The sequence below is a fragment of the Corvus hawaiiensis genome, chromosome 4, assembly GCF_020740725.1.
Source record: "Corvus hawaiiensis isolate bCorHaw1 chromosome 4, bCorHaw1.pri.cur, whole genome shotgun sequence".
Taxonomy (NCBI): domain Eukaryota; kingdom Metazoa; phylum Chordata; class Aves; order Passeriformes; family Corvidae; genus Corvus; species Corvus hawaiiensis.
Genome location: NC_063216.1, coordinates 43,581,715 through 43,606,131, shown reverse-complemented (window position 1 = coordinate 43,606,131; position 24,417 = coordinate 43,581,715). Strand labels below are relative to the sequence as shown.

Genomic DNA, 24,417 nt, shown 5'->3' with positions numbered 1-24,417 from the left:
TTGCTTTCAAGTAACAAGTGTTCCCAGATGCAACTAATCCCAGGTGGTGGGTAGGAGTTGGAACTTCATGCATATCTCTATTGGATCAGCTAGAACAGTTCCCATTTGTGACCTTGGAAAAGGAATTTTTGCCTTCAGGGTTTTTCAGATTGGTTGTTTTACTGACAAATTACATGCTATGGGAAGCATGATGACACCTTCACTAGAGTGAAGAGGGATATTGGAACACACCCAACATTTTGAAACATTTAAGTCTTTAGCATAATGGTAGGCCAACAGAAGAAAGGTATTTTAATAGTTTATGCAAAGATACAAAGACTTTCAACTGTTTGAGGACAGAGCAAACAGTCTGGATTGTTGATGGATCTGATGCTGTTGATCTTGAGTCGTGCATGTGTCACCTGGGTGTAGACTCAGGTCTGTGGTCCCCAGTGGTGGTACATTCAGAGGCAAGTTCTGGAAGGATTTTTTTCAACCTGTGAGTGTATAGTCTTCCCACTATTAGAGCTCACCTGTATCTTGGATCTATGTGGTGGATTAGGTGAGCTCTAATTAAATTGGAAAAGTGCTGCAGTATTGCTGCGCTCTTACAGAAAACTTGGGGCAAACCAAGCTTGTTGTACTGATGCAATCACACTCCCTTGCTGGGGCGAGCCACTAGGTGAGTGACACCAGCAAAGTAAGTGAGAAGAACCTGAGGTGCAACAAGGTGGTTATCCGGGGAGGGCCATGAGGAATCAAGGTGTAACTGGCACAGCCAGGGAATGTTTTCATTTCCCAGGGCTGGGTCCTGCAAAACAGTTGTGAAAGAGAATTAAACTGATATGTAAAGAGGTGTGACATGACCCTCAGTGCCAGAAGAATTTTTCAGCTTTTCGAGCAGCACTTCACTGTTATTTTTAAATGTAATCTCTACTATAAATATGTAGGAAAATCAAAGAATTTTAGATGTTTGTCCTGCTCCAAATATCTTTTCTTTATACTATCTTCAGGAAAGTTCAGGAACCTTAACTTGGCAAGGAAACAAGTTGAAGGGGATGGTAGTCACAAAGGCCCCAGTTTAAGGCACAGAGGGTTGATATTTGACTTTGCCTATGCTGCCAAATAACTGGGCTTAGATCCAGTCCCTCAAGACCAGTTGGTGCTTAGGACTAGCCCACTCTCTAGGGACTTCCTGGAATCGTCTCCTCAGAAGAGTCCAAATACATCTGGAGAGTAAGTTTACAGTTAAGCAGTGTCAATTACTGAGAGGTCAGTGCTTCAGCTGCTCCCAGCTGCTATTTATTTTTTTTTCGTTTAGCAGTATAAATATATCATCGAAGTCTTCTCTCTTAGTGAATGGAGAAAGAAAAATTTCTTTACTGGTTGTTTCAGTTCCCCTAATGTAAAGTGATTTCAGAGAGGAGATACATTGCAGGAATCTCATTGTGTTAATTAGTAGGAGGATGATGACATCTATAGCCTCAAATTGACTCTATATATGAAAATGTCCTAAGACAAAGAATTCTTGAACATCATGCCATGAGCCATTCCTGCAAAAGTTTCAGTACCTTATGTCAGCCAGCAGTTACTAGTGGCCTGCTTATTGTACAGAAATCTTTTCATTACTAGTCATATTTGGATGTGAGCCTTTTCTAGTGGAACTGTAAGATCAGTTTTCAGGAAGAAAAATAACAAATTCAGAAGCTCTCCATGTGGCAGATCTGACTCCAGAAGAGTTCTCGAGTTTCTCATTTTCACAGCTTTTGACATAAGTTCTTTTGGGTTTGAATCTTTGGGGGAAAAAAAATGAAAACCAGCTCCAGCATGCCTAAGGCTTACAGCTAAATCAGTGTCTGACATAAATTAAACATATAAGATGAATTCCAGACAGCTGGACATATTTACAGGGGAAGTCTCAAATAATTAACATAAAAGCAGGCTGGTAAAATCTCAAGACAAAAGACTGCAAAATATATTTTTTTTAAAATCATAATCCATTCTACTGAAATAATTATGGATGTTAAAAATGTTCACTTTTTAAAATTTATTTAGATTTCTTCTGACAAGATTCTGTTTGAATCCTAGTCATTCTCATTTCTTCATCCATATTATCAAATGTCAATGTCATCAAGAAAAAATAAATGTAGCAAGACTTGGAAACTGGGAGATAACATCCTGTTGGTATGGTGATGTTCTAGACTTCATAAAACTGAAGGATTTCATATACTGAAAAGCAGAGCACCAAGGTTTATGTTTGTTATGACAAAGGCATAAATAAGGCATAAATGCAGATTCCTTTCCCAGATTAAGAACGTGCTTCTTCCACCCCCCCCCACCCCCAGCTTGTCAAAGCATTTTTTTTCAGAGATTAAAACAGTGGTGCTACCTTGGAGTGTTTAGTACAGTGTCTGGTGTTCTGGGACTTCAATACCAACTTCTGACACTGGGTGGATCTCTGAAGTCAGAAGAACAAGAAAATAAATCTTTAATTGACACTGTTTTGGCATGAGAAGAGTGGATTGGGCTCCACCCTGTTTGTTACCGTCTTGATTTCTCCATTTTTAATCTGCTTCAGGACAGAATGATTTCTTGTGGCATCACTTTACTGTTGTCGTCTGAAAGAATGGGAATAAATTATCATGGAAAAACAGCAGAATAGGCAGTGCAATATTCTTTCTGATGAGATACTTCAGTTGCTGAAAACATTGGGAATCTGCAATTCTTTGTCATAGGACTTCAACTCATCTTACTTTTTAAATACTTTTTTCTGCGCCAGTTCTGCTGAATCTGGACTGAAGAGAAAAAGGTAAGGGATATTTCTGCTTAACTTTTGTACACATGTAGCCACCTCTTTTAGGTAAAACTTTCCTTACATACTCTGTAGTTTTAGTTTTCCAGGCTGTTTCCACATTTCGTACTTGATTACCCAGTTTCTAAACTGAAAAAGTCTTCAGTTCCTTAGCAGTGTTTGAAGTTGAATCTCTGGGTATTTGCCCTGGGAGAACCAGGACCAAAATTCTGTACGGCCAAAGTCAAAATATTGTATTTGCATGAGTAAATGTATGGATTTAATAAATATTCAATTATACAAAATACATTCTTTATTTAAAAGTAAATTTCCCAAAATCCAATTTATTAGTCACAAAGTACTTGCTGCTTTTGTCTATCTGCAAAATGCAGCCAAATCTATAGTGCACTTGGCAAGTGCATTATCCTCTAATATTTATCTCTTTGAGGAAATAATATTTATCTGGTTTAACAAAAAACTGAACATCTGCCCAGGTAAGACACAACATATAATTTTTCAGATACAACCTTACAAATACAAATCTACAATCTACAGTAAATCTAAGAATTATGAGGTTTAATTTATATTATAAACTTCATGATAATGCTGCAGTGTATGTAAGAAAAATAAGTCTCTTCATAAACATGAGACACCACTGCTGTCTGTAGTAGTTTTTAATAAGCTACTACTAAAGTATAGGGTCTTCTGTGACACAAGACCAAATCAATACAAGGTTTCTACATTGTATGACATGTGGAAGGTCCCATTGAGCTGTGGATTTGAATTTGCATTTATCCCACAGCTGGATATTTCCCTCATGAACTTTCCTTACAACTTCTTTGGTAGTTCTATGGGTAACCACTGAAGAATAATTTTATAATTTATTTTATTACAGGATCCAGAGACTCTGATTAGGGCTCAAGGCAACTTTTACAAATGTTCAATAAAACGTTTAATATAATGTTTCACAATATATTAAAAAAAAAAAAGGCAGATCATCTGTTTTTGATTAATCAATCTGTTGTTGATTAAGTTTTTCATGTGATCTGGAACAAGGCATTGACCAATATTACTTCCTTTCCTTAAACTTTGCCCATTTGTGAAGTTTTTTTAACTTCTTATGATTAACTGCTATAGAAACACAAAGTACTTGCTAATTCAGAAAGACACAATATCCTCAGTATTTATGCTGTGTCTTCATAGTTGATGCTTGTGCCTCTCATCTGTATATAACACCCAGCCATGGGTAACACTAATAGTGCCTTTATTCAGTTTAAAATTCGTATTAATTTTGATGCTTCACTTTCAACTATTCCATGCTTTCAATAACATAAAAAGATGAAATCAAGTTGAAGGTGATTTAAGAGGCATTTTACATGCTTTAGTAGATTTTATATAATGGATTATAAATTTAATCTAATAAATATAACTGCAGAAGAGAGGTGTGACAACTATTTTTCTATACTTTCTATACTTCTATACTTCTAGTCAGAACTGAATTAAGTACACATGCACTAACCTCTATTGTGCTTCCAGTCTTAATCAACTGAAACAATCATAAATGAGGACTACAGTCAAAAGTGGACAAAGTGAAGTGATGGTTACTGTATTTTTTCTATCAGGATTCATCATATGGTTTTATTCATCCATTTGATGGTGTTGATATCATCTCTCTTGAGTTTTTGGGTCAGTCTTCACATAGTATCACCACATCTTCCCTGACTTGCATGGCATCGCAGCATTGTACAGCCTCAAAGGGTTCATGCCAGAGTCCATGAAGTCTGCTTTTTTTACTAAAACACCCCACCCTCTTCACATGGAAAAGGCAGAGAACTGGAGTCACTGTAGTTTAGAGCAACTGAAAACAATGTTGGCAAAAGGCAATGGGGAAGATACAAACTCATATCCGGACTGGAGACGTGACAGATGAAACACTATCACCCATTGATTACACTGGCAGAGTTTACCCTTCAAGCAGCCATTGTGTAGTTTAGTGCCCTTTTATTTCAGATCCAGATAAAGACATGATGAGCAACTTCTTGAAAAGTCTCAGTCCAAAACTATTTACATAGACACAGCATTTTGGTACTCAAGCCACTGTTCAAAGAAAGCATAATTTACCATCCTATTAAGGAGATTATTTTTGCAATGAGCCACACATTTCCATTTCTCTTCATCTTCCAGTGACTCACAGAGTGGTCTACATTTTGAACCTCTACAACGAAACATAAATTCACAAATAGTTGGACTTGATAGCCTGTTAATGTGGATTCTCTATTAGGAATAAATGTTTAGGAATATTACAAATTTTTTTTCCTTTTGCTAAGTGCTACTGAGCTAATATCAAAACATACCTGTTGTGACTGATTTTGTTTGGTTTTGTTTGTTTGTTTGTTTGTTTGTTTGTTTTGTTGGAAAGCTTCTGAAGTCAGTACAGAATGTGAACAAAACTCTTGTAACAGGGACATCCCCTAGAAAAGCCATTAGTCTGCTGGTTGGAATAGTTTAAAATAGTAAATCAAATTTCCATCCTTGTTCTGCTTAGTTCTGACAAGTAAAGACTGGTAAACATTGGTCTTCTACATGCCCAGCGATTCTCAAGTCATGGATAAAACTGTCATGTCTGCAGTCAGATGTCTTTTTGAGCTCATTACATTTGATCTTGCTAACAAGAAGACCAAAAAAATTAAAAAATTCTTGGCAAGCCTGTAAGAATACAGGCCAGGTCACTGGAGGTGATATTTTTTTATTAAGATTTTATTCCATATCTAGATTTAGCTTTGGTTGACCCCCTCACCTCCCAATATCTCTTACAAATTATTTTAAGCACAATGAAAGTTAGTAATCTTAAATCTTCAGCAGTATTTACCAGGATTGTATGCTAAACACCCTAAAGGTAAATGTGACAGAGTTCTTGAGCTGAAGATCTGTCCTGGTTTAGGCTGGGATAATTTTTTTCTTGGTAGCTAGTACATTGCTGTGTTTTGGATTCGGTATGAGAATAATGTTGATAACACCCTGGTGTTTTGGTTGTCGCTAAGTTGTGTTTATCCAAGGACTTTCTTGGTCTCATGCTCTGCCAGTGAGGAGGTACACAACCAAAAAAAAAAAAGCAACCCAAAAAAACCCCAGCCCCAAAACAACTGTGAGTGAACATAGCTTGGACAGCTTATCTGAACTGGCAAAAGGGATATTGCACACCATGGACCATCATGCCCTGTTGTATAAGCTAAGGGAGTTACCTGTACTGGGGGCTAATTGGGGTTCGGGGATGGTGTCTGGCATCGGTCAGCAGATGGTGAGCAATTGCTTTGTGCATCACTTGTTTTTCCTTTTTATTGACATTATTATTACTTACTATTTTTTTTTAACTTTATTTCAATTATTAAACTGTTCTTATCTCAACCTACAAGTTTTGCTTTTGATTTTCCTCCTCATTCCACCAGGGTGGGGAGGAGGTAAGTGAGCGACTACAGAGTTCTTAGTTGCCATCTGGGTTTAAACCCCAACAAGATCCTAAAATCTAATTATGATCAGTGTGGGAAAAATATATATGTGCATAGTTCCATCACTGCTTCTCAGTCTACTTAAACAAGTTGAACTGCTGATTTGCATCATTATGTATGATAAGCTACACCTACTTGCTGTGCAGATGTGGAGGACATGAGTTTTCACAGGATAAAAATGTAACTTAATGATTCTGAATCACTTAAATGTTTTCTCAATCTTAAAGCCAGCCAATCCTGTTCCTTGCATAGCTGTAATTCTGTCAGCATAGACTATGCTTTACACCATACAGCAGAGATGCAGCTCTGATGTCAGTCAGTGGTACTCTACCAAGCAGATCCTTGAAGAGATCCCTCTCCTCTCCTGAAGTCCAGGGCAGTGAGCTTGCTCTGCACTGTCCTCACTGCCCTAAGTATCTTGAAAGCTACCATTCCATGGTCACTTGCAGCCAAAGCTGCCCTTCAGCTTCATGTGCCTCAGCAGCCCCTCCCTGTTGGTGAGACCAAGGCCCAGCAAAGCACCTCTTCTTGTTGGCTTCCGTGTCACTTGGAGAAGGAAGTTATCATCAACACACTTCAGCAACCTCCTGTATTGCTTATGCTCTGCTGTGTTGCCCTTCCAATAGATATTGTTATGGTTGAAGTCCCTTGTGAAGGTGAGGGCTTGTGAACGTGAGGGTGCTCCTACCTGTCTCTGAAGAGATGCATCCTTCTGATATGTCTGAGAGTCTGTATCCTTCCATTCTAACACTCCAGTCATAGGAGCCATCCCACCATGTCTCCATGATTCCAGTAAGACTGTAGCCCTGCAGGCATGTGCACATCTCTCACTCCTGTTGTTTATTCCCCATGCTGTGTGCATTTGCACAGAGCCATTTAAGTGGGACCCCCCCAGTGAAGCCAACTCACTGGCTGGAGTAGCTGGAATTCCTTTGTGCTGCTCTTCAGGTGCTCTCCTGCTAACTTCTTGTTGCCTAAAAGCAGAAGAAAAACAGTATTAGAATGGCTAACATAAAGAGCAGTCTTTTAATGAAAGCTTTCAGGTGCACAGATTATCCCTATGTCCACACGCAGCATTAAATTTTCACAATTTTTATAAGTTCAACTAATTAGTACATCCAATAGGAGACTGGTTGCCCTGGTAACCCACCCTTGGACCTGGCCTGCTGGAGTGTCTCCAAGGGGTTCCTAGCGCTGTATCTTGTTATGTCTCCCAGGCACTGGTGCAAAGCAAGATGTCCTTGTTAGAAGTTCTTTTCCTTGAAAATAAGACCAAACAGCATTTCAAGAATGTGACATAATATGTAAGAAAGGATAACTACTGTTCTAAAGTGTAAGAAAGTGCTAGAAACTATACAGCTATATATTAAAAATCCACAAAGCTACAAATATGTAAAAAAGCTAAAAATATTTAGGCATCACTATGATCCTTCCTCCAGATTCTGGGCATCTCTTGCGGCGGCACTGGCATCAAACCAGTGGGACTGGGATGGAAGGAAGTTCTCCTCCCCTGGCAGCATGTTTAAAGCCTCTTTACCATCTTGGCAAGTCTATGACTGAAGATGGTCATTTCTTGCACATAGTCCTCTTAGATCTTTACCTGCCTTACTTACTGTTACCCTTCCCCATTACTGAATTACCCACTGCTGAAACCTTTATTTTTTCATTACCTTGTTTTTGCACTCTAGTTTAATTCTTTAAGTTTCTCCTCTGTAAAATGCAAATATACTAGAGATATCACAATCCTGAACACATGCTACTTTCAACATGTTGGTTCTTTCCTGAATTACTTGATAAAGTAGAAAAACACAGCATAAACACACAGTAAAAAGGTGGGTAATTTGTAATAAATGACTAGAAAAAGGACACTATGAATAAATTTAATTGGTGTCATTGTCCTTGGATAAACTCATTTAACACAAAGCTAAAGCCTATCCACACATATTTAATACATTTAATACTTAAAGCTTCATTCTAGGTTCTGCTATTTTTTGGTAAGCCATTTGGATATTTATTCTTCATTTGCTGCTTTATAGTTCACAATCAAAATCCTGGTATATATAGTTTTGCTATAGTGTTAAGCACTGACATTTTTAACTGCTTCAAAAACGTTAAGAATTCGTCTCTAAAGCAAATCCTTTGGTATGAAATCTACTGTTTGCAATACTGTTTGGTATTTCCACAGGCAACTACTAATTATGAATGCTCTACTTAAGATAAATATTTATCTGCAGTGTTACTTTTCCCTTCCTGCAGTATAACTTTTTCCTGTCTGTTTTCTGTAACTAAAGACATTATCAGCATAAAATTTTACAGTCTTACTATGCTGTCTTTTCTAAGAGTGTGAATATTATTCAAGGCCCTTGTGACCAGCTATACTTAATACAATGTTAACAATGTTTACAAGTTTTTAATTTCATGTATTGAACAGTATTTTGTCTTCAATCAGTTTTTGGTTATTGAGAAAACAAGATTAACAATGGAGAATAGAAGATGTTTAAATTAGTATTTAACTTTCAAGCTGTATTATTCATAATGCATGCTATCAAGCATAAATATGAATAATGTTTTAAGCAGTGAAGAGAAATGGAAAGTTCTATCTCAGAGATACAAAAAAATAAGGCAGAAACTCTACTTCTAAAATCTTGTTGAAAATTTAGAAATGTTATGCTGTATTATGGCAAATCTACTAAATTCCTAGGAAAAGAATGAATGTAAAAGAATTATTAGCAAGCTATGTACAATAACAGTTATTATCTTCTTTCTGTTGTGCTGCTTTTAATCATCTCACATTCCTGCCTCTTATTAAATCATACTTATTTTTACTTCTAGACTCTGCACTGGCTGTGCTTTGCATCCTACACATTTAGGTAAAAGGTAAGAAGAAACTCTTCTAAATATTGGGTAGTTTATAATTCTAACTTTTTTAAATTTAGACTTCTCAGATTTTTCTTATTCTAAGTATGAATTTGGATGGAAAGTGTGAGGAAAACCTTTCAGGTCTATTTGTCATAAGCAACTGTTACTTGCTGGTTTTTTAATTCTCAAGCTTATCACTACTATTAGGTGTGAATAAGGAAAGGGGGGGTGTTATAAGTAAAAATTGATTGTGAAATGAATGTTTTGCATGTATTAAATATACATACTACTTTTGTGATGGATTCAGGATTAATTAATTAATTCTGAATTCACAATATTGTAAGCATCCAGATGGCAATTTAAGTTTTTTAAAAACCCAGCTTTTAGTAATTTAAAGTGGTGTTGGTATTGTTGGTGGTGGTGTTGTTATTATGATTATTATTATCATTACTAGAGGGCCTAGTGAAAATAGGGCAACATCTAGAAAAGAGGAGTTTAAACACAATATATGGGCCAATTACAGAACTGTTGTAGACATTACTTTCAAAACTGTAACTACTTCTTTCAGCTTCCAAATGTTAGAAAGAAGTCTAATTTTGTGTTCCTTTCTTTCTTGTTTTCTAATCTACTTGTAACATTTAATGTGTACCAAGCTACTGCAGGAAATTTGTTGGCAATCAGAAACTTTGGAAGAGGGATGTATGAAACCACATTTAACAAAACACTCAGAGCTGAAAAGGGAGTCAAAGACAACATTATTTATGCACTGGTTGTTAAGACATTTCCTGACCAGAACCACCTTTGTCACACCAGGGGTGGAAAGCTTTGCTCCCCTTTTTCTGTTCTTGTTCAGGTAAACTCCAGCAGCAGCAGCAGCACCTTTGGCTTCAAGCCAAGATGCAAGGTCTGTAGATAAACCAGTGCAATAGTCTGGTATGTCCCTAAATCAGCACCAAGTGCTACTTCACATGGGTATGGGATCTTTGAAGGAAGCTGAAGAGTCCTTTAGAGCTTCACAAACCTGCCCCCTCTTCACACCAGCTTATGTGTTACCATTAATCACAATCCCACAGTTTTACAGAACCACAGATAACAGCCAGGGCTCTAGGATTCCTGCAGGAACGTTTGTTTCTCCACCAGAAATTCCAGTATCAGTCTGTTACAGTTTAGAAAACAAAAAGTAAGCAATAAATTAACTAAAACAATTTATTACAGTTAAGGATGTATTTGAATGAGTAAGTTTATGGGAGCTGGTTATACCAGAACAAGCAGCTGCTTGTTCAGCCTCCAGTTTAAGTAGAGTTGATCTTGTTCTGGTTGAAAATCTCAGGTGCTTAGATTTTGGCAGAAGAACCTAAGCAATGTCATGTCAGTGTTATACTTGAAAGTTATACTTGAAAGGTGTCTTGTTCTTACAAAGCAGCCCAGCTACGGAGTCCCTGATTCTTAGATCTCAAATTCAGACCTCAGATGGAGGTTTAATAAAAATTTGGGAGGTAAGAAGGAAGACTAATATACCAAAATCAGTACTCCTACATTAGTATTACTGTTTTAGGTATCTCTAGTTGAGACTAATTTTGGGTGTTACCAGTATTTGTTACCAATAAATATTGCAGAAAATAAGATAAAGCCTTGACTAGGGCACCTTTTCCAAATTTTGTCTCTAATTGCCTGGAGAAAATACATTGTAAACACCCAAGTATTAATTTAAGCCTCTGGAATAGGCCTACTTTCTTCAGCTGAAAACAGGAATCTGTAAATCTTTGCAGAGTAAGTTTCTTAGCTTAGGCAACATCTGAAGAAGTAGCTCTGAGTGATAACTGAGTACTGCTTTCACAACAACACAAAAATATATCCAAGTTTCTGAGTGAAAAGAATGATGTTGGACATGTGGACTGTGTTCACACCCTGATAGAAACCTACTCCAGATGCTGAATGAAAAATAATTGAACATCCCTCAAAAATAAATGGGTATGACAAGCTGGAAATAATCTTAAACTCAGTAAGGAAATTATCATCTCTTAAATTAAGATTGCTCACTTGACTTTTCTAGCTTTAAAACTACTTCTATCAAAGTAGTTGATCAAAGATCTTTTACTGTTCTTTTTTGTATTACTCTGCCTCTCACTGAATTCTTAAATAAATACTCTGTTCTGCTGCTGCTGCTGCTACAAGTCCACGACAAGAAAGCACCTGAGGTTATTGGTGTTCATGAGGTGATTCATCTGTACAACTTGAAAGTTTTGGTCTACGCTCCACTGAACAAATGCTGAATACATAAACACTACTTCAGCATTATCTCCTGGGATGCCTGAAGTCTTATTTATTTCATTTACTTCTTTATTTTGAGGCTGTTGCCGCAAAACGATAGGTTTTTGAAAAGTTGTGAAATTTCACCTCTTTCTGTGCTTTGTTGACAAAACCTCTAATGTGTGGAAGTGAGACCTATGGAGTCCTTCCTGTAGCTAGAGTTAGCTTATTTACAACTCAAATGTTTTGGGAGTAATTCTGACGTGCCCCAAGAAAAGCTACCAGGCAGGTTTGGCATGTTTTCATCCCAAGTCAACTTTAGTAAACGTTTCAAGTCTCTTTCTTCTGCTGTTAATGAACTTCGAAGTGCTCCGACAAGTTCCAAAACTCATCCAGGTACTCATTGGTCTCACTAATTATCCACAGACTTCATGCCTTTCACAGGCGTGTCGTTCCCGTTTGATTTCGCAAACTGGAGCTACACGGCCTGTCGGAGGGACGCTGCCCGGCGGCAGCCCCGGGGAGAGGAGGGCTCCTCACTGACAAGCACGTGCCGCGGCTCGGCCCCTCCGCCGCGGCGCAGGCGGGCCCGCGCGGCTGCCGGCCGAGCATGCGCGGGGAGGCCGCGGGGCGGGATGTGGGGGTGCCCGCGGCCCCAGGGAGCAGGTCAGTGACGGGGCCGGGCGGTGCGAGCGCCTCCGGCCGCGCAGCGCAGCCGGGGTGGGCCGGCCGGGGTGGCCGCAGCAGCCTCTCCATGAGCACCTCGGTGCCTCCCGGCAGCGCCCCGGGGGCGGTGCGGGCCGGGCCCGGCCGCGGCTCCGGCCGGGCGGGAGGAGAAAGAGGAGAAGAAGGTGGTGGCGGCGGTGTCGCTGATGCCCTGCGCCTTGTGCTTTCCCAGCAGGTGTTCTCCTTCTTGCTTCCCATGTCCTATTACCAGGAGGATTTCTTCAGAGAATACCTCAAGATGATGGCGAATATGGTCATCCTGAACTTGCTCATTTGTATTTCGCTGGCGTTCTGGATCGTGTCCATGACTGCAAGTACGTACTACGGTGAGTCCAAAGGCCGGGGACGGGCTGGCGTAGCACGGCCAGGGGCGAACCCTCCCCTCCGGCCTCTCCAGGCAGGAGACAAAAAATGGGAAGAGGGATGTGCACAGCCCGTTCCTTCATCAGTAGAGCTGATAACCTCACCTCTGACAGTAGGTAATAGTGGTTTAGAAGATGCTGACAGCCGCTTATTTGCAGCTCCACCCAGGGATCACGTAGAATTTAAAATGTTGGTATCCTTTGTGATTTCTTTCTCTGAAAGAAAGCAAATAAAAATTAAGAAGTGAAAAGAAAGTCCAAGCTGACAGAGATCTCTCTTTATCAGGGAAAGTATGTGACAGTACTAGAGGAATGTGCTAGCTTTCAAAACTGTTTTAGGTATCAGCAACATCTGCAACATGCAGAACAGGGAATGTGAGAAGACTTCCTTAGTCGAGGAACAGAGAAACAGGAAATGGTATAAAGATAGGGATGTATGCATGGAGTGGCTGGCTTAGGTGTTTACTGTCAGCTCAGCATTCTGCTCAGGCAGCTCAGGCTGGCTGTGACTTAGTTGTGTGTAGTTGCAGGGACACAAGTTCTCTCTGTTGTCTTTCTTTTTGGCTCTAGGACCATTCTTACAGCAGTGTGCAAAAGCACCTGATAGTGCCTGCAGTATCAGTTTAAGCCTAGAAGAATTTGACTGATTTTCTGAGACAGGTAATGACTTGTCATTCAGACCCCAACCAGTCTGATGCAGGAAGAGCTCTGGTGTCTTTGCAGTGTTGCTGAGAGTGCCTAGGGATGCAGTAGGAACACCTTCAACTGCCTAGTGTCACCCTGGATCCAGAAGAAGCTATAATAAATACCTCACCAGTATCAGGTGACTTTTGTAGAGGCAGTTGCATGTCTCTGCTTAGTGATTTCCAGTGCTTCATGTTTTAGGATGGGGTATTAGTTCTGGTACAGCATTAAATCTGTGTTGTCTGGACACTTCTACTTTGGCTTGTAGTGAGATGCCAGACATTTAGAAAGTATGCAGGAGCAGGCTTCACAACCAGGCTGTTTGTGTCATTTGTAGCTCCCCAAGTTTAAACATGCAACTTCATTTACGTGTATCTGCTCTCTAAAGGTACAGCTTTTCTGACGATTAGGATATTCTAGTCCCTGTTCTCTTATGTGAGTGGGAATTTACAGTATAGCGTGGGGAGACCTGGTATCAGGTGAATCAGGATAGGGCCTAATAGAAAGGAGAAGACTGTGGACAAATCCTCCTTTTTGTATGGAATGGTTATGGAACAAGAAGGACATAAAATTTCTGTGTTCATTTGCCTGAGACTGTGGAAAGACATTGGCTTTTCAAGGTGGTGAATGAAGCATATAGTAGTTAATGGGCTTAATAGGTTCAGCCCATAAAAGGGGTGAAATTCACAGTCCGTAACATAAATATAAAAATACTACAATCATACGTTTATTAATATACAGTTTATAGTAATTCTTAAGCACCAAACAGTGGGCCAGATGTTAGTGACACCCGAGTGTCAAAGAACGCATTCATTGTTTTATTGTAGATTCTATCTTAGTCTTAACTGTTTACATTTAGTAGTAATTTAATACAAATACTTTTCTCCCCTACAAGGAAATCCAAAAAGGTTAGTTTAAAAATGACCTTGAAGAGATGAAAATTCTGTTTGTTAGCCAAGCAAAAGGAACCCCTTTGTGTTCCAGTACTGCTCATACTCAAGTTTGCAGCAAGAGCTGCCTTGGTTTGTGATAAGCGATACCAGGCTACAGCACTGGGGGGCTCTTCATACACAGCCAGTGCTTGTCTTCTGAATTTCTGACTCAGCCCTGGGCTGCAAGACCCCCACTATGGCTTGTGGCTCTTCAGTACACAGAAGAGAATTTTTTTCATGTGAATCTTTACATTGCAATGAGTGTTTTACTGTGATTTCACAGACACGTTTGTCCTGCTTTGCACCAGGGGGCCCGTGTTTGTGCAAAGGTTGGGGTACTGCTGACACAAAAGTTCTTGTTGAAAACCATCATGTTTATCTTTCCAGCCTATGTGCCTGTGTGAAATCTTTCTTTCAGAAGACTGAGACTTACTTTAATGCAACATTTGTGATGTCTTGTATTTGTATAGGAGATGTAATAAATAACTTCTCAAAAAAATTTGTTTTTAATTTCAAAACCTACATTAACTGTTGGCTTTAGCTTTTAGAAGTTTGTGGGTTTTTCAAACGAAAACTGTCAGCTTCAAATCTTGCTGAGACAGTCATCAGCTCAAAGTATATTTTAAAGAGCCTTACATCAAGGTCAGAAGAACTGAAAGGGCTTTGTTTCATAAAGTGGTCATGCTCACTTTCACCTAGCAGACTGCCTTGGTTGTCTTTTTTTGGTAGTGGAATTCTATCACAGTAAATTCAAATGTTAGTTTTTGAAGTTCATAAATCCCTTTTAGAATGGAAAGTATCACCATATTTATTTCTTGTCACATTTTGCTATTTTTTGGTAATTAATTTTAATTCATGAAATATATTTTCTTTTGATAGCTGAATAGAAAAATTGAGTAGATAGTTGCAGATATATGTTCTTCTGTTCATATGAATATCTTTCTTCTGAAGGATTAAAAGTTTTAATCTCTATTAAGATTGAAATTTAAGTATATACCAGGAAATAATGACTTTTCAGACATGAAGACATAAAAAAAGTTTTATGAGGATCATCTGTAACCATGTTATTTGATTTATCAGGTACTTTACGACCCATTTCTCCGTGGCGCTGGCTTTTTTCAGTCTTGGTTCCGCTAATTATTGTTACACAGGGTTTTAAAAAGAAGAGTCTTGATCACAGTGGTGCTTTGGGAGGTATGTTTTTTCTGAGACTTAAGCTAAACATTTAGTAAACTAAAGGTCTTTTTTATTGTTTGCAATCTAAGACTTTACCTGTCCTATTATAATAAAGTATAAACGTAAGCATATATACCCCAAATTCATACTGGGGTTTTTTTCACTTGCCTGTTTAAACAGTCAAGTTAATCCTGTGCTACTGTTTGTAATTGATTTGATTAATATTATTATATTCGTATAAACCTGGAAGATTCTTTTAAACTTCAGTACAGTATGCAGTTAAATCACATGGTTTGGTTTAACATACAGAAGGATTCACAGAGAAACAAAGAAATGGCAGAGGTAGTGGTAAAGAAAGACCCTAAACCCATTGTGTCAGCAGCCTTCCTGCCTGGTAGGAAATCAGTTAAGAGAGCATGGTTCTCCTTTCTGTAATAGAAACGGTTTTAGGCATTTTTTGCCTGGTAAAAAAAAGAAAATTAAATCTGTACTTCACTAAAAACAAATGACTGTTCCTACAGAGTTTTTCTTGACCACATGATAAAAAGCCCAGCATAGTGTACAATAGTGTTTATTGAAATTTGGTGCAACATTTCTGGATGAGGTGATTCACCCTTGTCTCGTGACATTGTCTGAATTGATGTTCGGTGGAGTGGAACAGGGCCTCAAATCCTTCCTGCCCATGTCACCCATTTTGCAAATCTTCTTCTGTCTGTGAGAGTTAAGGGAAGCATTTTCTAAACTGACAAAAATCTTTTCGACTTCTGTGTTCCTACCTCTTAACAGCTCTGCTAGCCAGTGTATACTGGCATTTGCTCTTAATTGCAGCCATTTTTCTTTCAGTCCTTTAGAACTGTAATGTCATGGTGAGGAGTGAAATTAGGCCTCCCCTGTGAAAGGGGACATAGAAATGAATCGCATCAAAGAGCTCAAATACTTAAGAAAATTACAGAAATAAAAAGGTGGCATAAAAATCAAAAACTAAAAAAGAAGAGGAAGAAAAGAATAGAGAACTAGCATCTACTAAGATATGGAGGAGGGTTTTACAGGTTATCTTAAAGACCTTGGATGTGGGATTTGATAACCCAAACTGATTATAAACTTGCTGGTAGAGCCACAGCTACAGCTATATATCTGCTCCTTATACAAACAATAATATTCTTCAGGCAGAGTACTTAAATTTCAATTACATATTCTTTGGATTCTGGGTGTTTTATTGCTTCTCTTTTATTTTTGCACAGTATTACTGATTTGTGGCAAAAGAAGGTCTTAAAAATCACATGCTTCAGCAGTTGCAATAAAATTAGCAATTTGGCAATAGAATCTCTTATTGCATGATTGTCTCAGGTTTATCAGGAAGATACTCTTCATATTCAGAAAATGTGAAATACTTAATTGCTTTGCAAAGTGACCATTGTTACTGAAGGAACTTTATATACTTCTTTTTTCTTCGTAGGACTGGTGGTTGGATTTATCCTTACAGTTGCAAATTACAGTTTCTTCTCTTCTTTGTTTGTATTTTTTGTTACTTCTTCAAAACTTACTAAGTGGAAAAAAGATATAAAGAAGCAAATAGATTCAGAATACAAAGAAGGTAAGCCAAAATACTTTAATTCTTTCAGATCCCTTGTGGAGAATAAATACTGCACGTTCTTGTTCCTTTCAAAGGGTCAGATGAGATATAACACCTAGAATAGGGAACACTGTTGTGACTGCCCTACACCTCTGTGAATATTAGCAAGCCACTTTGCTTTTGCTTTTGTTCTGTTTAATAAATTGCCATATAGTTTCTGTTTTGAATATGTCTTTTTAAATTTATATATGTGTCTTTTACTTTTGTCTCATGCTGTTGCCTGAAATAATTCAAATTCGGTTTTTATACTTTAGGTGGACAGAGGAATTGGGTTCAGGTATTCTGTAACGGTGGTGTTCCTACTGAGCTGGCTCTCTTATATATGATAGAAAACGGACCAGGTGAAATTCCTATCGACTTCTCAAAGGAATACACAGCATCGTGGATGTGCTTATCCCTTTTGGGAGCTTTGGCATGCTCTGCTGGTGATACGTGGGCTTCAGAGATTGGTAGTGTTATGAGTAAAAGCAAACCAAGATTGATAACAACCTGGGAACAGGTTCCAGTAGGTAAGGTGTTACCTCTTCTACATGTTCTTAGTATTTTGTTAATCTGTTTTGTATTACGCATCCAACTTGAAAAGTTCTGAGAAAGACGTAGAAAAACAAGTATCAGAAATACGGGATTAGAAAAGGTTATCAGGAATCCATTCTCTGGAATGGAATACACTCAATTGTGTTTCTCCTGCATCTTGTTGATGAGATGCTTGAGCATAGCATCCACAGATCTAAAATCATCCTGAATGCTGTCACTTCTAATCTCTGGCAATATTAAAAGTGTTTCTATTGCTAATATGAAGAATACAAGTTATCAACTGATTTTTTTCAGACATTCTTTTAATCAGTAGAATATATATATATTCAACACAGATGCTACAGAAAATTCACTTCTTAAGCAAATCACTCATTTCTTTTAATATCCTACCAAGGATGAATAAAGTGAACTTTCTGTCTGTCAAACGTTGTCTCCATGGTGGATGTCATTGCTGCTTTAAAGCAGTGTGCTTTTTTTGAGCCTTGCTGGCAAGTTGATTAGAGGTATAAATCTTGTTGGATAGGATTTAAATGCGTGGGAATTTCTTTTTCTTTATATGCATTCTTCAGATTTTTATTCAATGAGTTGTAAAACATCTTCTGTCTATGTATTTGTTTCTTTTTAAATGTGTTGGTGACATATGTCTTAGTATACTACTTCTGAAAGGGGACATTGCTTTAATAATATGCCCATCTCAAGGTCTGTTTTTTTTGAGCAAATCTTTTATTAACCTACCACCTAGAGCAGACAAATACTGAGTGACATTGTGAGGTGTGCTGTCTAGTTTTATTTAACTTAATGCGGGTGAATATTTCTAGAGAACTAGCCCTAGAGACAGGAAAGGAGTAGTAACAGGCAGTGATAGTACAGATTAAGCTGCTCAACAGCATAATGGGAATTATAGAAAGCTGCAGTTAGCAGAGCCTTGTGAATATAAGAGGAGAAAATCACTAGGAACAGTTTTGATTTCATGTAAAACATTTCAATGAATACAAGTCTTTTAAAACCAGTAAATCAGCTTCATTTTTTTTGGTTTAGGTACTAATGGAGCAGTTACTTTAGTGGGCCTGCTCTCAAGTTTGCTTGGAGGCATGGCAGTAGGCATAGCCTACTTCGTAACACAACTCATTTTTGTGACTGATCTGGAAGTGTCTGCTCCGCAATGGCCCGTTATTGTGTTTGGTGCAGCAGCTGGCCTACTGGGATCAGTTGTTGATTCGTATTTGGGAGCTACGATGCAATACAGTGGTAAGAGTCTTCTTTTTTTTCTTTTTTTTCTTTTTTTTCCCCCCTTCTCCCAATGTAACATAAAATTGGACTTGAATTTCAAGAAGGGCTGAGGATATGATTTTTAAATGGAAAGAATACAGAAATAGCAGCATAAAGGACAAAGGGAGCAAAAGTAATGGACCTGATAATGAAAAAGAGCAAGGATGCTTGGTCCTTTTCCATATTTTGATTTGTTTATTGTAGCTTATTGTCTTGTTGATGACTGAAAGAGACCAGAGATATCCAACAAGTTACCTTGAAAGAAGCAATTGCTGCCCTCTCCTTTTCTATATGTCTAATTATAGTAACATTTTATAAGAGAAAATGTCATCTTAATTTTATCCATTTACTTGGATTAAGCTGTCACTGCAGAAGCTCCATTCCTAACTCTGAAGTCTTAGCAACAGGCTCAGATTTAAGAATTAAATAAGAAAATGTGAACAATAGTTTCCCTTCTGGATTTTTTCACTGCTTCCTACATAAGACCTATAATGTAGAGCACTGTTTCCTATAAGTTAAGCTTATCAAAAACTTGCCGTGACTTTAAATAAAAAGACTGTATGCAATTTTTTTAAAAAGTTGACTGTCTGGTTCTAAATTATTTCAGTGTTTACTCATTGCTCTGAAGGATCATTGCCTGTGAATTAACACTACAGACAACCTTTTAAGCCATAAACATACCCTATGTTTCAAAATTGTTTAGAAACCATATCTGACACTGTTGTGTTTAACAGCTTGTTTACAGAGAGTACTTAAGTTTCCGGGTTTCATTGTTGGTATAGTTATTAATTGGAAGTCAAGGTGTGAATATGCAGATAAACTGCCTGTGAGACACTAGTCCTTTAGATCTGCCATTACAGTGAAAACTACAAACTATTATTGATGCTCTGGATTTGGCTATACAGCATTTTTTATGCTCTATTCCATGAAGGTTCAAAATACAAAGGAGTGTTTAACCATTTGATGAATTTTTAGATATTTCTGTCCTAAACCAGAAACACCTAAACACTCAGACGATGTTTCAAGCTCCTAATGCGGCAAATGCATTAAGAGAATGGAGTAAACCTAGCTAATGTATGCCTGCATTTATTAGCATCTATTTCTTCTTCATTTAATGTACTTTTTCCATGCTCAGCAACTTACTTTTTTAGCTGCAGCAGGGACAGTATGCACATTCCACATTTACAAATCCATAAGCATTGCTGGAGTATGTATACTATGTTATACACATACATACTGTGGTATATATGTGATGTGATATAAGCAAAATTGTGTTGATCACGTGATGCTTGCTCTTAGGTTCCGTGTCTCTCCTTCAACCCACTTTTTTCATTCCCTTTCAATGTGGACTCAGAAGGAATACTCTAGTCTCTGCAGCATTTTGGAAAACAATAAATATGGCAGTGGGAATAAAGAATTGTGTCCCTTTTTTTGAAAACAGCATGCTGCTACTGCTAATTCTTTCTGTCAGTGTTTTTCCTGTTGGTAATATTCCTAGATGTGGTGTATCTAATAGCCTGTGATACCCACTGTTTCTGAAAGAAAATCCACCCCTGCCTCCACATTTACTACTTAAAACTTTGAATAGCTGTGCAGAATAAGATTCAAATTTGCCATGTTACCAGTCCATACCTATTGTGTAAATAACAAAGCTAATTGAAGGACTGTTACTTTACCTACTTGTTCATGCTCTGAATATACACTTTATGTACAATTGAGGGATATATTTAGAAAAAATTAATTACAGTTTTTCCCCAAAAAACTTACTACTCTTTAAAACATAGGGAGTGTTGAGAGTTAAACTATTAGACCTTGAAGTTTGATTTTTCTGTAGCTCTTTTGCATTATTTAAAGCCAGGTTTAAATGTGTGTTTCAAAGGTAACAGTATTACCAACTATATACCTGCCAAGGCGGTTTGTGGTGGGGGGTTTTTTAAGTTTTGTCTGAGGTGCAGAATTTTTTTTGTAATAAAGCAGCAGCTTTATTTGAAATTTCCAGGTTGTGAGTGTTGACAGTCAAATCTAAGAAGAAGAAAAAAGGTTAATATAAAATATACTGATTTGGTTTGGAGTGTTCCAACCTTAAATGCATGCATGTGCATGTACCTAGTTATACATCACTACAGTGTGAGTTAAAATCAAGTGTTCTAAATTGGTGTGCTTTTATCAGCATACAGAATGCATGTCCAGGTGCAGCTGGACAAAACATAGCATAATGGTGTGTGTACAGTAATAGCTAATGAAGCACAATATTAAAGTATTGATAATACAGAGCAGAGCAAGAAGTTACCTAAGTACTACAGTACTTCAGCTGCCAGTACTATAAAATTGTTGTGTAAATAGAATTTATAAACTAAACCTTTGTAAGGAGCTTGTTTTCTGTCAGCTTAAGTAATAATGTTGTTTCCATAATTTTCCTTTTAAAACAAATGCATCATCTTGCCAGAAAACATGTTGCTAATAAGTTGTTTCTGTTCTAAACAGCATCCTTGGCATTAGAATGACTCTTGGAATAGCTTTTTCCTCTTCTGATTTAGCTTGTTTCATTCCTTTCTTTGCTGTGAAACTACATAAAGAGAGATTTGACAGAAGTGTAACTTCTCAAAAGAAGTAACTTCTAATGTAAAGTATTGCGTTTATACTGCTGTAGGTACAAAAATGCTGTTAGTGAGGATCTTTTTGTTATTTTCTAAGCCCGTGAGAGACTTTCTCTCTCACAGAAGAGGTAGCAGGGAATGTAAACAACCAAGCCACCTGCAACCTTGAAAAGTCTTGTTTATGGTATAGTAGAAAAATATTTTGACAATGGATGTTTTAGGATTTTGGCCAATCACCCCCAAGGGGGTCCAATTAGACTATGAAGAAAAAAGTCTATAAAAGGTTTGTAAAATAATTAAATCAATCTTGCTGCACAATTCCTGCCTGTTGGATCTTCTCTCCTCCTCCTCCCTATGGCTGCGGGACACGGTGATACACCGTAGGAACCAGGCCTGCGGTAATATACTGCAGTCGTTGAAGGTACCAAATTAAACTGACTGTAACTTAGTTTAGTCTGATGATGTCTTTTTACAGAGATTTAACACTCTTACAGTAAAATAAATTTTTTTTTAAAGGTGTATATACTTGGTTACTAAGTTTCTCTTCATCTTGGTTGGCTTTGTTAAATGAAGTTTTTATCTTTTCCCAGGTTTTGACCAGACACTTGGCACAGTTGTAAACCACCAAACAAAAGACTCCAAGCACATATCTGGAAAACCTATATTAGACAACAACACCGTCAATCTTTTTTCTTCTGTAATCATTGCTTTGGTGTTTCCAGGCACGGCATGGTTTTTCTGGCCAAGGGATTGAAATGGTTTCAGATTTTCTGCATGTGATTCATTTATGTTCAGTGTTGCTCAGAGACTCCAAAGAGTTGTATTTAAACTGTCTTTAAGAGAGGGATCTGAAACTTTCAGGAGCCGGAGGACTTTCCATCTCAGCCTGTTAAAGCTGTAAACCTCGTGGCAATCGGCATCTCTCAGGAAGGTGCTTTGTCAATGCTCTTGCTGCTTCTCAGATGGATGCAGATCATTGCCAAGTGAGGTGAAGCACTTGATTCATTTATCCTCCATTTATGGAGCTGAAGTGTTGGTGTCTGTTCTCTCCAGTCTCCAGCATCTGGAAGGGCAAGAAGCTGGAAATAGAAGTCTAATCTACATCAATCAGTGTGATGGAGCCTTGTGGCTGTTGTCCAAGCTAGACACAAAGTACACTTCAGCTTTATATAGGCCATAGTAATGTGGGTGAAGTGGGTAAATTCTGGTGTTTCCCATTATCTACAGAATGTAAGGTCTTTTGGAAGTATTTGGGCTGGGAAGAGAGAATTCAGCCTTGTTGCCAATACTTTATCCTGGTACTATCTCCACTTCCCTGAGAATAGGATTGATAAAAATAATGACACATGCATACATAACATTTCAAGCAAAAATCTAAATTTAAAGTAGAAACTCACTAGCTGTTCCAGTAAGAATAATAAGTTTTTCTATGCTTTTTTGGCATCTTGATTTCAAAACGAGTTATATTTATGAAGATTTGGCAATACTGTGGTACTTATCAAATTATTTAAAATTAAAGATGACAGTTGTGAATTCACATTCATCTCTTTAGAAAGAGAATGGTTTTTTCTGTAAGCATAGAATTGTTCCGTAGTGTTTGGCATTCTGACCAAACTATACTCCTTGGTTATTTCTCAACAGTGGAAATGCTTCCCATTTTGTTTGGGGCTTCTATTTAGAGATGATGGCCTCAGCCAAAGAAGCTACAGATGTTATCCTTGTAGCAAATGGGAGAAATCACACTTATAAACCATTGAAAAATAGAGATTTAATTTTTGATGCTCAGGCTCCTGTATTAGGTAATTCTGTCTTCCATCATTCATTTATAAAAATTGCAGAAGTAATTTGGCCAGCACAGATTGTATTTAAACTTTAGAGATACCCTCATAATAACCTCTCACTGTTGGCATTCAGAAGCATGGGCCCATACTTTTAACTTATAAAAAGCTTTTTCTTTTATTGTTAGAGATAGATGAATCTTTTGTATTGAACATCTGGTTTTTTTACAAATGTCTTGTGTATATTGCCTGTCTTAATTGACTTTTTATTTTGTCACCTTTTATGGGAATATTAAAAAATTGTAACACCTTCGGTACTGAGTTTACTCTTTTGAAATCTAGTCTATATAAACCTGGAATTCATCACTGGAACTACTTCACTGTATTACCCAATTATAAAGATGAGATTTCAAAGTAGTAAAAGCGTTCTGAAAAGAACAAATTTTGTAGCTGCTCTATGTCTGTTCCTGTGGCAGGGGACAAAATTACAGAAGTAATATATGCCCTTGAACTGTAACAATAAACACTTGGGAATTTTATGCACTGTTTGGATTTATGCTGCTTCTAAATAAACACTCTTATTAGTTGTCTTCTAAGATGTTATTAATACTGTCATGGTTTCTAGAACTGAGCAAGATAAAATTTTTGTAAGATACCTTTTTTTTTCAATTAAATGCCTTATTTTTATATTCTTTTGTTTCATGAAGTGTACTTCAGCCACTGAAGTGGACATGATCAGCTTTTTCACTGTTTTATAGGGGTTCACTTGAAAACCAGCTTACCATAGTGAGAAGACATCTGGTTTCATATTTATAGCAGCATGAAATGCTTTGATCTGTGATCATATGGACGAATATGATCTGACTGAACTCTTGTAGTTAGCATCTTCAAAGGCCATTATTTTGGATTTTTTTTATTTATCATGTCTTAGTGATGACACTTGAGTTGCTTTTGAAATTTCCACTCACAAGTTTCCAGTATACAGAAAGATCTGAGCACACTTAAACTCTGAAAAGGACGGCGTTAACTTTCGGAATATTGAGTACAGCTTATGCAAATATTGTTACATTTAACTACTTAGTAGCTGTAAACTGGCAAGCTTTGGGAGAAGTTGGAGGGGGGAGTAGGGGATACAGGGAAGAAGGTGCAGAATGTGACAAACTGCTTGTAAATTGGTGTGTGCCACTAAGAGCAATTCCTGGGCTCACAAGGCAGCAGACAGAGATACCACCTGTCCAAGTGCTACTTGGAGAGACAGAAAATGCAGGAAGTAAAAAGGAAAAGGATAAAAAGGGGAAGTTAAGAGAAAACCAGGAAGCTGATAGATTTGAAATTGCAAAA

At 37.7% G+C, this 24,417-nt stretch overlaps 1 protein-coding gene across 5 annotated transcripts; it reads left to right on the top strand.

Moving 5' to 3' along the window:
* The first annotated feature begins 2,527 nt into the window (after window positions 1–2,527).
* Window positions 2,528–23,672, top strand: TMEM19 (transmembrane protein 19). Of its 5 annotated transcripts, none has more exons than XM_048302534.1 (8): window positions 2,528–2,788; window positions 9,109–9,153; window positions 12,287–12,437; window positions 15,170–15,283; window positions 16,722–16,859; window positions 17,153–17,407; window positions 18,471–18,680; window positions 21,889–23,672. In XM_048302534.1, the coding sequence occupies exons 3-8, from the start codon at window positions 12,308–12,310 to the stop codon at window positions 22,050–22,052; spliced, it is 1,011 nt and encodes a 336-aa protein (XP_048158491.1). In that variant the 5' UTR covers window positions 2,528–2,788; window positions 9,109–9,153; window positions 12,287–12,307; the 3' UTR covers window positions 22,053–23,672. The 5 variants fall into 5 exon arrangements, with proteins under 5 accessions (XP_048158491.1, XP_048158492.1, XP_048158490.1 ...); XM_048302535.1 differs by having other exon boundaries at window positions 12,284–12,437; XM_048302533.1 differs by lacking the exons at window positions 2,528–2,788; window positions 9,109–9,153 and adding an exon at window positions 11,976–12,051.
* The last annotated feature ends 745 nt before the right edge of the window (window positions 23,673–24,417 follow it).